Source organism: Pseudorasbora parva, chromosome 10 (assembly GCF_024679245.1).
Source record: "Pseudorasbora parva isolate DD20220531a chromosome 10, ASM2467924v1, whole genome shotgun sequence".
Lineage (NCBI taxonomy): Eukaryota > Metazoa > Chordata > Actinopteri > Cypriniformes > Gobionidae > Pseudorasbora > Pseudorasbora parva.
Window position 1 is genome coordinate 48,769,645 of NC_090181.1, and position 10,726 is coordinate 48,780,370.

The following is a 10,726-nucleotide window of genomic DNA, read 5'->3' on the forward strand; positions in this document are numbered from 1 at the left end:
CTCAAACAATAGACAAAACACCAATAAACAAGTCTGTACTCTACCACCTAAACATTATCTGGCTGTAAACAGGACAACGCAAAGAAAAAAGGACGAAAGAATTGTGTTAGTGACTTTACCTTTCATCTTCAGTGTGTGCGTGTGCGTGTGTGTGTGTGTGTGTGTGTGTGTACTTATATTACATTCATTGACCAAATGTCCCCACAATCTAATATAAACCTGAGATCAGCAGCCAGCAGTCCCCACAATAGAAATGGATTTTTAAACATACTAAATTGTGTTTTTTTGAAAATGTAAAAATGGTGTGTGTGTGTGTGTGTGTGTGTGTGTGTGTGTGTGTGTGTGTGTGTGTGATGGGTAGGTTTAGGGCAGGTTTAGGGCAATTAATTATTTGACTCCTCATAATAAAGTCAAACTTTGCTAGCGTGATTGTTGTGAACATGTCTTAACTGATCCTATTAACACCAGAGTTACACCGCTGTGCTTCTGAGAAAGACTCTGGGGTTTATAGACTCAGGATCAGATCATGAGGATTACGGCAGAAAACATTCAGAGATCCGGCATCATTCAGACATCAAGAACCAGCAGATGAACCTCAACAATGGAGACGATCAGACGCTTCACGCCACTGTGCATGCTGGGTACCAGAGGACAGACTCCCAGCATGCAGTGCGGCGTGAAGAAATGATGAAGCGGGATGGTCCTGATATGTTGCTGTTATTTGTCCTGTTGGTTATTATCCTATAATAGTTTAATAACTGCTCTTATTGTAACTACTGGTTGGTTACTCAACAGTCCACGCTTCTGAAGTTCTGATGTCCAGACATTTAATTTATTGATCCGTGAAAACTAGACATCACAGAAACAAAAGCACAGTTCACACACAACCCCACTAAAGACACCAAATCAAATAAAGAAACACATAAAGTATGAAGTCTTTGCCGTGTTTGGCTGTAATAACAGGAGAATAATCAGGAGCTCATGAATATCTGAACTCATGTTTACACTTCCGGTTAAATAATCCAGGAAGAGTCACATGACCATCCATTCAGACAAACTAGGCCACACCAAAACACAACGCCACCAAAAATAGAGGAATGAGCACACACACACACACACACACACACACACACACACACACACACACACACACACACACACACACACACACACATAAATACACATTTGAATCATAAAGACAATAAACACTAACCCCTGAACCCACTGATATATATCACACATAACCCACAGCGGACCGACCGCTGTCATTACCGCTGCTCTGATTGTGTAAAGGGCTTCTGAATCTTCTGTTCTCTAATTAAATAAACCTGTTGTTTATTGATCAGTGCTGTGAAAGCAATATGAGCGTGTCATGTGATCATCACGGTCCAATCACAGCCACCGCACTGATATTCAGATCAACACACTCTCACTCCTGAGATATGGATTAAATATTGGAGACATGAAGAAGATCCAGACCTACAGGAGTGACTTTACTGACTATTGACCGCTAAGATCCTCAGAGAGCCATCATCACACCTGAAGAATGGAAAGAGTGTGTGAGTGAAGGAGGCTGTGTGTGTGTGTAGATGTGTGTTAGTTACAGGATCAGAGAATGACACCGTTCCTCTGTCATAGTCCACACACACTCTCACACGATCAAGCTTCTGTCTAACACGAAAACTAGAACCTGAAGACAGTCTGAACTCTGTCTGAACATACTGATCAAACGGATCATGCCAATCAAACAGATCATACTCATCACCCTGATCACGCCGCACACCCCAGACATCAGTGCTGAAGAAACTCTCTCCCTTCTTCTGGTTTGATGCTGTAGTTACTCCAAGTCTCCAGTTCTGACTCTGCTTAACCTCCACATCCCAGCTGTGTGTTCCTGAGGTAAAACCCTCTGAACCCAGAACACACTCAAACCAGTCAAATCTCTCTGGATTATCAGGAAGAGGTCGATCATTCCCGCTCCATCTCACACTGGTCAGATCATCAGACAGGACAAGATCTGGATGAGCCGTGTTTGGATCCAGAATCACAGGAGCTGACGAGACACAATCAACAGATGAACACACACACACACATTATTATGAGTCTGAGCACACACACACACTATTATGAGTCTGAACACACACACACACATTATTATGAGTCTAACACACACACATTATTATGAGTCTGAACACACACACACATTATTATGAGTCTAACACACACACATTATTATGAGTCTGAACACACACACACACATTATTATGAGTCTGATCACACACACACAGGAGAGAGAGTTCAGTTGACAGAAACTCATTGTTTTTTTTTTCTGTTTCCCCAGGTGGCGCTCCTCCCTGCAGCGATAGAGGAACTCTTGAAGCACCTCACCGAGGTGAGCATCCGCCAGCAGCAAATCATGGAGCATATGGCCTCTCGGCAAGATACCGCAGAGCTCTTCCATGACTGGGCATACGACCCACGGCGCCCACCCCGAATCCAACCCGCGGATCTCTCCCGACTCGCTCAACATTGGTTGCTGGCCAGGGGTCCCACCGCCATCCAGGTAGCGGAGCGCGTCGTTGTTGACCGCCTTCTACGGGCTCTCCCGCGCCACCTCCGTCAAGCCGTCGGGATGCGGAAGCCCACCGCCAAGGATGAGCTGGTCGAGGTCATCGAGCTGGCGGATGCCACCTACCACCGGGAGGTCAGGGAGCGAGCGACGCCTTTTCCCCGAAGGGTGGTCCAGGAGCGACGCACGTCGGAGGGCACCTCGCGACCAGTAGGCAGGCCGGCGGTTCCCAGGCCTCCGGACGAGCCCATGCCCACGGAAGTCCCGCGATCCCCTGGACAAGCATGGCTGGCAGGCTGTGCTGTGCACACCGAGAACGCGCCACGGGCGCAGGTACCCCTCTCCAACCGGGCCAAGCCGAAGACGGCCTTTACTTTCAAGCACAACAGCGCGATTACTGGCTTAACCTGCGCCTTCAAGGTAAAGCTTGCATGCTTGCAGAGCGCGGACCATTCAGTCTCTCACTCTGCTTTACAAAACTCAGCCGTAAACCACGGTATCCTAAAGTTTGTTATTAAAGCTAGGCTACAAACTCTCCCGACCAAATACAATCTCTCCCTGTGGTTTCCCAAATATCACGAACCATTCTGCTTACTACACCCCGGTAAGATAATGGAATCTACAGCGCACATAATGAACGGATGCCCGGCGTTCAGAGGACTCAACATTGCGCGCCACGATCGCGTTGTAAACACAATGGCTCAAGAACTGCGCAAAGTACAATACATATGTGGCGGGAGTCGGGGAGAACTGTACAGCTTAAAACACACGAGCTCAAGTTTAACTACTTGTAGAAAATGCGACTACGCCACCTGGGAGGGTTTCACCCAGGAAATAGAGTTAAACCCCACAATTTGTTATTAGGTCACACAGGTTCGACTCTCTTATAAAGAAATGTGGGCAGGAAACCTGGGCATCATATAAAAATACAAAAGTTTTATTCACAAATTTAATTCAAGATAAACAAATCACTTAAAATCAGCTCTGATATGTGCCATTCATAACAGCGCTCTCTCTGGTGACAATACAACAAATTAACACAAACGGACAAGAAAAGAAAAAAAACGTTAAACAAAACCCAGTTACACAATTTCCAAATAAACAAAACAAAATAGAATATAGAATATAATATAATTAATTACAGGGCTGGGGTTACCCACCGGAGTGATCGCCACACTAGTAATCCCAAAAAAAATAAAAAAATAAAGCAGAAGTCCCCCTAAATAGTTGTAATCCGATGTTGTTAGTACGACACGCAATGAAGGAAAAACCGGGCTGTAATAAACGGCCAGGACGAAAGGGAAAATCCCAACATGGATAGATGAGTTTTACAATCAGTTCACCACTCAGGATACACAGCCTTCAAATAACCGCTGGTAAACTGAAGTACAGGGACTGCACATTACTCAAGCCACCCGCCCCTCAGTGAAGCTAGACATCGTTTACTATAAAACTTCCTCATACCTGAAGGGAGGGCAGAAATCGCATCCAAAACAGCATCCGACGGAGAGACACAATTGATGAAAAGACAGGCTGGTGTACAACAAGCAAACCATTAGTACAACGGAAAATAAGTTAGCAAAATGCTGTGTGCTAACAGCACATACCTAGAACCGCTGAAGCAAACCGACAACAAGGGGAGGATATGGACGTGACGCATCCCAGGCTCAAGCCAATCAGCCTTGAAATAGTACATACTCGCTACTGATTGGTGGACATAAGTGTCAATCACCACCCTTACCTCATTCATACGGCAAATAAGACTGTCCAAACCAGCTGGTTCTCAAATCTGAATGATAATAATATAAACTTTTAAAAGTTCAAAACACTTTAATGAACTTACTAAAATCGTTCTGATTCTAGAAATGGGCTGTTGATTTGATGCTTACATGGACTTGTGTTTTTCTGAGAAAATGCTAAAATACCAACCGTTAACAAACGCCATGGCAGTGTGTGGCTACAGGACCAAACGAATCGTCCTTATTTTGGGTAGTTTATGACATGAGCACAGACTGTGTGTCAGAGGCTTGCAGATTGCTGGACTGAGTAAGAAGAGCTCTAAGCAAACAGCCAGATGTTGATCTGTGTCAGCGATCATCGGCAGTCTGCATGTTTGGAGAAGACGATCGCCTTTATCCATAACCTGTTGATTAATGCGGTCGTGACTGTCTGCCCTTTATCCATAACCTGCTGATTAGGGTTTGGGGACCACGCGATTTCATCACTGCTCTTTGCAGCCGAGTGTGAAGCGGCTGGGATGAGAATCAGCACCTCCAAGTCCGAGGCCATGGTTCTCAGTCGGAAAAGGGTACTCACTTCAGGTTGGTGGAGTGTTCTTACCTCAAGTGGAGGAGTTTAAGTATCTTGGGGTCTTGTTGGAAGGATGGAACGGGAGATTGACAGATGGATCGGTGCAGCATCCGCATTAATTTGGGCGATGTACCGGTCTGTCGTGGTGAAGAAGGAGCTGAGCCGTAAGGCGAAGCTCTCGATTTACCGGTCAATCTATTTTCCTACTCTCACCTATGGTCATGAGCTGTGGGTCATGACCGAAAGGACAAGATCCCGGATACAGGCGGCTGAAATGAGCTTTCTCCGCAGGGTGGCTGGACGCTCCCTTAGAGACAGGGTGAGAAGCTCGGTCACTCGGGAGGAGCTCAGAGTAGAGCCGTTGCTCCTTCACATCGAGAGGAGCCAGCTGAGGTGGCTCGGGTATCAATTTCGGATGCCTCCTGGACACCTTCCCAGGGAGGTGCTCCGGGCACGTCCCACCGGGAGGAGGCCCCGGGGAAGACCCAGGACATGCTGGAGGGATTATGTCTCCCGGCTGGCCTGGGAACACAACACTAACACACCTGCTAACTTCGAGATAAACACTCCGACCCCGGGAAACACTGTTCCCACCACTGACATTGGGCAAATTATCCACCATTTGTGCTTAGTGTAACGTTAGGATTAGTTTTACTTTCAGAATCACCGTTATCTGAAATCCCCTTTAGAATCAGGGTCCATGAATAGAAGATCCAACCCTTCATTGCGGGTAAGCTTTATCGATGCCATTAGAAAATAATTATAGTAATAATAATCTAATGCAAATACTCGCTGATGTTGACAATGCTCTGATAAAACGGCTCACTCGACACCAGCTCCGCTTTTGTTTGCACTAATTCAATGCGCTGTTGTTCGAAGATTTTGTATAGAATCCTGATGTTTTTTGAGTCAGGATGAAGTATGACGTCTGCCATCTAGTGGAGGGGAGGTCGAATGAAATTTGACACCCTATTTGACAAAATTGGTCCTTTTATTCAGTGCCGCATCTTGTCGAATTAACTCGAACATGGCACCTGGAAGGTTAATGCCATCTTAAACGCCGTCCTCATTCAAAATGCTGCAAAATATGCTATATCCTGTGGAAAGTATTACACGTGTGTGTGTGTGTGTGTGTGTGTGTGTGTGTGTGTGTGTGTGTGTGTGTGTGTGTGTGTGTGTGAGCCTGTTTATGTGGTTTATGAGGACACAAATTTGTATAACTACATGGGTATTACACTGGTATTACGCTATAAATGTGGTTTATGAGGACATATCAAATGTCCTCATAATTCAAATGGCCTTAAAAACATACTAAATGATGTTTTTTTGAGAAAGTAAAAATGCAGAATGTTTCCTGTGATGGGTAGGTTCAGGGGCAGTGTGTGTGTGTGTGTGTGTGTGTGTGTGTGTGTGTGTGTGTGTGTGTGTGTGATGGGTAGGTTTAGGGGCAGTGTAAGGGGATAGAAAATACGGTTTTTACGGTATAAAAACCATTACGCCTATGGAGAGTCCCTGTAAACCACATAGACCAACATGTGTGTGTGTGTGTGTGTGTGTGTGTGTGTGTAGTCAGACTCACTGTTGTTGACGATGTCCTGCATCTTCTTCCAGACTCTGAACCGCAGGTTGCCCAAGTACCGTGGTACATTAATCAAAGCTTCAGAAGCCATCTGTGAATCCGGCTGTGAGCTCTGGACTCTGGAAGAACATTCAGGATCAGAACTGCAGTGGCTTTGGTTCAGAACCAGAGAGACCAGAGACAGGAGCAGATCACTCACCTTTCCTTTGAGACTGGAAACTCCTGCAGAACAAACACACCATTAATCATCAAGAACTCAATCAATAAACCAATGATCAACCAATGATCTGAAATCAGACCTTCAGAAAGCAGACGTTGCTGGCTCTCATCATCTCCTCCATGTCTTTGATTGTGTGTGAAAGAGCTGAGATGTGTGTGTTCATCTCCTCCAGCTTCTCCTTCATCATCTGCTTCTTCTGCTCCTCTTCCTCCCTCAGTGCAGTGATTGTAGCTTCTTCTTCATCTCTGAGGAACTGATGAAGCTTCTCAAACTGCTGTTTAATCTGACGCTCTGTGTGCTCAACTTGAGCCTGAAATCAAATCACATTCCCTTCAGTCATCTCAATCCACACACATCAACACTTCACATCATTCATATCAGAGAGAAACTCCCATACCCGACATATAACAGATCCAGAAGCAGAAGCTGCTCGTCATTAAAATAATCAACTTAAATATATCAGATCATAACTGTATATAGTGATCCTACAGCGGTGATGAAATGACTCTTGACTCTGTTTCCTCACCTTGATGTGTTGAGCTGTTATCTCAAACTCTCCTTTAATGTTTTTCTTGTGTTGAAGTTTCTCCTGTAAGGACTTCAGTGCTGTATTGAGCTCCTCCTAGAATTGAACAAAAACTACTTCACTCCTCACTAATCCTAAATATGTGAGTATGGGTTACCATTGGCCTGTGTCACTTTCACTTCATGTGAAACGAGGCATTTGTCTTACCTTATATGATGAAACCACTTCACCGATGGGTCTGATTGTGTGACTGATGTGTTTCTGTGAAGTAAAGCACATTACACACACCGGTTGTTTGTCCTCCAGACAGAAGAGTTTGAGTTTCTCACTGTGTAAACTGCAGAACTCCTGCCGATTCTCCTTCAGGATCGACTCACACAAGTTCTTTAACACAAGATTAAGAGGAGGATGTTTGTTTGAGGATCTTGTCCTGCAGACGGGACACTCCTGAGTTGTCCTTGTTCTCCAGAACTGCTGAAGACACTCTTTACAGACACTGTGACTACATGATAAAAGAACAGGAGCCTTGAAGATTTCACAGCACACAGGACAAGAAAGCTCTTCCGCAGAAACATTTAGTGAAGCCATTTTCACTGTCTGAGCTCAGCAACACACACTTTACTTTCACTTTCTGAACGACGGTTTTAAAGCTGAATCACCTTGAGAATCACAACCATCTGCTGTCTGTCCAGAAACTAATGTCTCAAAAATCCTTCTAGAAAGAGTTTCTGTTCATTCTCCGCTGATCGCTGATTCTTTATTGCTTTTGTCAAGAGAGAAGAGAGTCAGTATAGCAGAAGAGAGGAATAATAAGTCTGTCTCTTCCTGTAAGTGTTGTAAGAGGGTGGAGTTTATGATCACCTTTGGCTCAAAGAACAACATCAGCATTCAGTCAGGGTTTTCACAAAGCTTGCATTGAAACTTTATTTATAAATCTTTGAATCAAACACTAAAGAACAATGAAAAATAACAAATATTGACAATAAAAATACTCAAAGACACTTTATTAGTGTTTTATTTATTGCTCTTTATTTGAACATAGTTTATTTGTTCAAGTATCCAGAAGAAAAAAAATCAAGAACACTACAAAATACTATAACATTTACAGTAACTTACTGGCAATTTCGGGTGCCAGCAAGCCAGTAAGAAAATTGTAAATCAACTACAACTGTACTGTAAAAACAGCGAAACAGGAGCAGCTGAGAATTTATAGATATTTGCTGTAATCCACTTTGTTACAATACACATCCATCAACACCTGATTACATTTTCTCTTGGGTTTCAACCGCATAAAAATGTCTTATAAACACAGTTACAGCAGCCAAACTAATGTTAAAAAGTCAACTAGATACAGCTCTGCCTATCACCGGTGCGTTCCAGTGCAATGTTCAAGCATCACACAATGCTCCAGAGGCTCAGTTCTGTTCTTCAAAATGATGGACACTCTTCTAAGTTATGGTATAACAATCCCAGGTTTAACTAAACCCAAAACATATGATAAAAAGGAAACATACCACATTAATAGTTCAGTTAACACAAAATAAACATAACTCAGAGTCTCTTATTGAATGCAATTTTAATGATATTTTATATTTAGTATCACAGGAATATCATTAAAGGTCCCAAAACGGCCTGTATATCCTTCAACACATTGATCAAATGGAACCCATGTTCCTGTATCATGCAAGGTCCAATTTTATAAAAGTTTCATTTACAGTAGCAATCATTTTGGAGAATGAAGAGCCTTTGTGGTAATCAGATAAGTAAGAAATGGTGGTCACAATCTTCACATCACAAACCCTAACCTCCATACATTCTGAAAGCTCTGTGCATTACCCCTAGACACAGCAGTCAGTCTCTCATGGGGCAAAACAGCAAAGATCTCTCCATCCCACTGGGTGACAGAGGGGGAGTGTCATTGATCCATCAGATAAGGATGCATTTCCTTGCCACAGGTAGTAGTTTATCTAACAGTTTGTAACCTATTGCATCCAATGCCAGTGTCGGTGCCTGTCTTTTGGATGGGAGCCAGGATCCATGGGAAGACCAGGATCCTTTTTCAATTTTATCTGAAGAATTGTGCCAATTTCGCAAGCAATGAAACACCAGATTCTAGAGATGTACTCACACCTCCAAAAACAGAGAAAGTATGTCCCCAACTCTGTATGGCACTTCATGCACAGGGCAGATATGTTATAAAGTAAGGAAAATCCACAAACCGAGAGCCAGACAGAAAGGCAAAGAACCCCCCAGAACTAATTCACACGGATCTGGCCGGCCCCATGCCAACACAGAGCAAAGAAGGACACAGATCACAAATAACCATTTCAAATTTGGAGAAACCTTTTAAAATATAAATGACACCACCTCAGCAGTTGAGTCAATTTAATTTATTTAAAAGTTTACCAAAATCAGTACACAAGATATAAAAGAGCCTTCTTTAAAAAAGGGGGGAGAGGGGAACAATAGGACAAAAGCATTACAACCTTTAAAAATAACATTAATTTCAGAAGTCTGATGTCCTTATACCTACAGGTGGTCCAACAGTTACAATATAATAATATAATATCACTTAAAAAAATTGCTCAACACAAAATATTCAAACTAGGATTATAGTACTGTTAAATGCTGTATATTTCTTTTAGTTTTCTAAAATCTAAGTATCAAAAGAAAGTGTGTGAGATTTTTCCCAGTGAGTTTATCTCCAGCCCTAATTAAACACACCTGAAGCATCTGATCACGGTCATCACGATCAGTGAAAGAAATACACATGCTAAACCGTTTACCAATCAGTGGCCAATTTCAAACTACAATAGATGTTTTTCAACAGACTTGCGAAACTCAGGAAGGCCAATCTCTAAACCCAACCCCCAGGGTATTAGAGCAAATCAGGGGAAGCGATTAAAATGCCTATTGTGGTTTGAAAACGCCCCACTGATTGGGAAACACCCACTAGTGTTGTGCAGAGACACACACCTGCATGATCTTGTGCTCATCAACTACACATCACTGTTAGTTCAACATCACTGTCTCCACTCGTGTGCTGTTGACTTTCATCAAAGTATCAATGCTGATCCAACATACTCTAAACATTGAAAGGTCAATCTCAACCAAAATGATGATTTGGATCAAAACTCAACATTGTATCAATGTAACTATGCTGTCTGGGTTCAACAAAAACAGCCCAGCTTTATCTAGTATACTATCCTAACACCGAACAAGTCCAAAAGCACAGATTGGTGAAGTTCACAACAAAGACAATCAGTGGAAGAGAAACACTAACAGTTCAAACACACAAAGGATATGAAAACATGAATCCAAAGATCTTCAGCAGTGAAATTGATGCTGATGAAAATATGGAGGATGAACCAGGTCATGGTTTTCAGAGCGGTGTTCCAGAGACTTTGCCTGAACAGGCTGATCCCAATCAGTCAGGTAAAGCTACAGAAACCGTGATCAAAGAGAACCCCCCAAGAACCAGGAAGACGCCAGCTCACCTACAGGATTTTGAAAACTGAGGAC

At 43.2% G+C, this 10,726-nt stretch overlaps 1 protein-coding gene across 1 annotated transcript; it reads right to left on the bottom strand.

Moving 5' to 3' along the window:
* Window positions 1-810: 810 nt before the first annotated feature.
* Window positions 811-8,027, bottom strand: LOC137090800 (nuclear factor 7, ovary-like). Its single transcript, XM_067454757.1, has 6 exons — window positions 7,412-8,027; window positions 7,205-7,300; window positions 6,758-6,988; window positions 6,658-6,680; window positions 6,459-6,577; window positions 811-2,053 (listed from the first exon to the last, which is right to left on the bottom strand). The coding sequence occupies exons 1-6, from the start codon at window positions 7,790-7,792 to the stop codon at window positions 1,494-1,496; spliced, it is 1,410 nt and encodes a 469-aa protein (XP_067310858.1). The 5' UTR covers window positions 7,793-8,027; the 3' UTR covers window positions 811-1,493.
* Window positions 8,028-10,726: the final 2,699 nt, after the last annotated feature.

Bases quoted from the DNA above. Each gene is read 5' to 3' on its own strand.
- LOC137090800 (XM_067454757.1), bottom strand. From the start codon at position 7,792: ATGGCTTCACTAAATGTTTCTGCGGAAGAGCTTTCTTGTCCTGTGTGC. The intron at 6,681-6,757 runs GTCTGATTTCAG...TTTGTTCTGCAG, and splicing joins GCAACGTCTGCTTTCTGAAG to GAGTTTCCAGTCTCAAAGGA. The intron at 2,054-6,458 runs GTGAGTCTGACT...GTGTCTCGTCAG, and splicing joins GCAGGACATCGTCAACAACA to CTCCTGTGATTCTGGATCCA.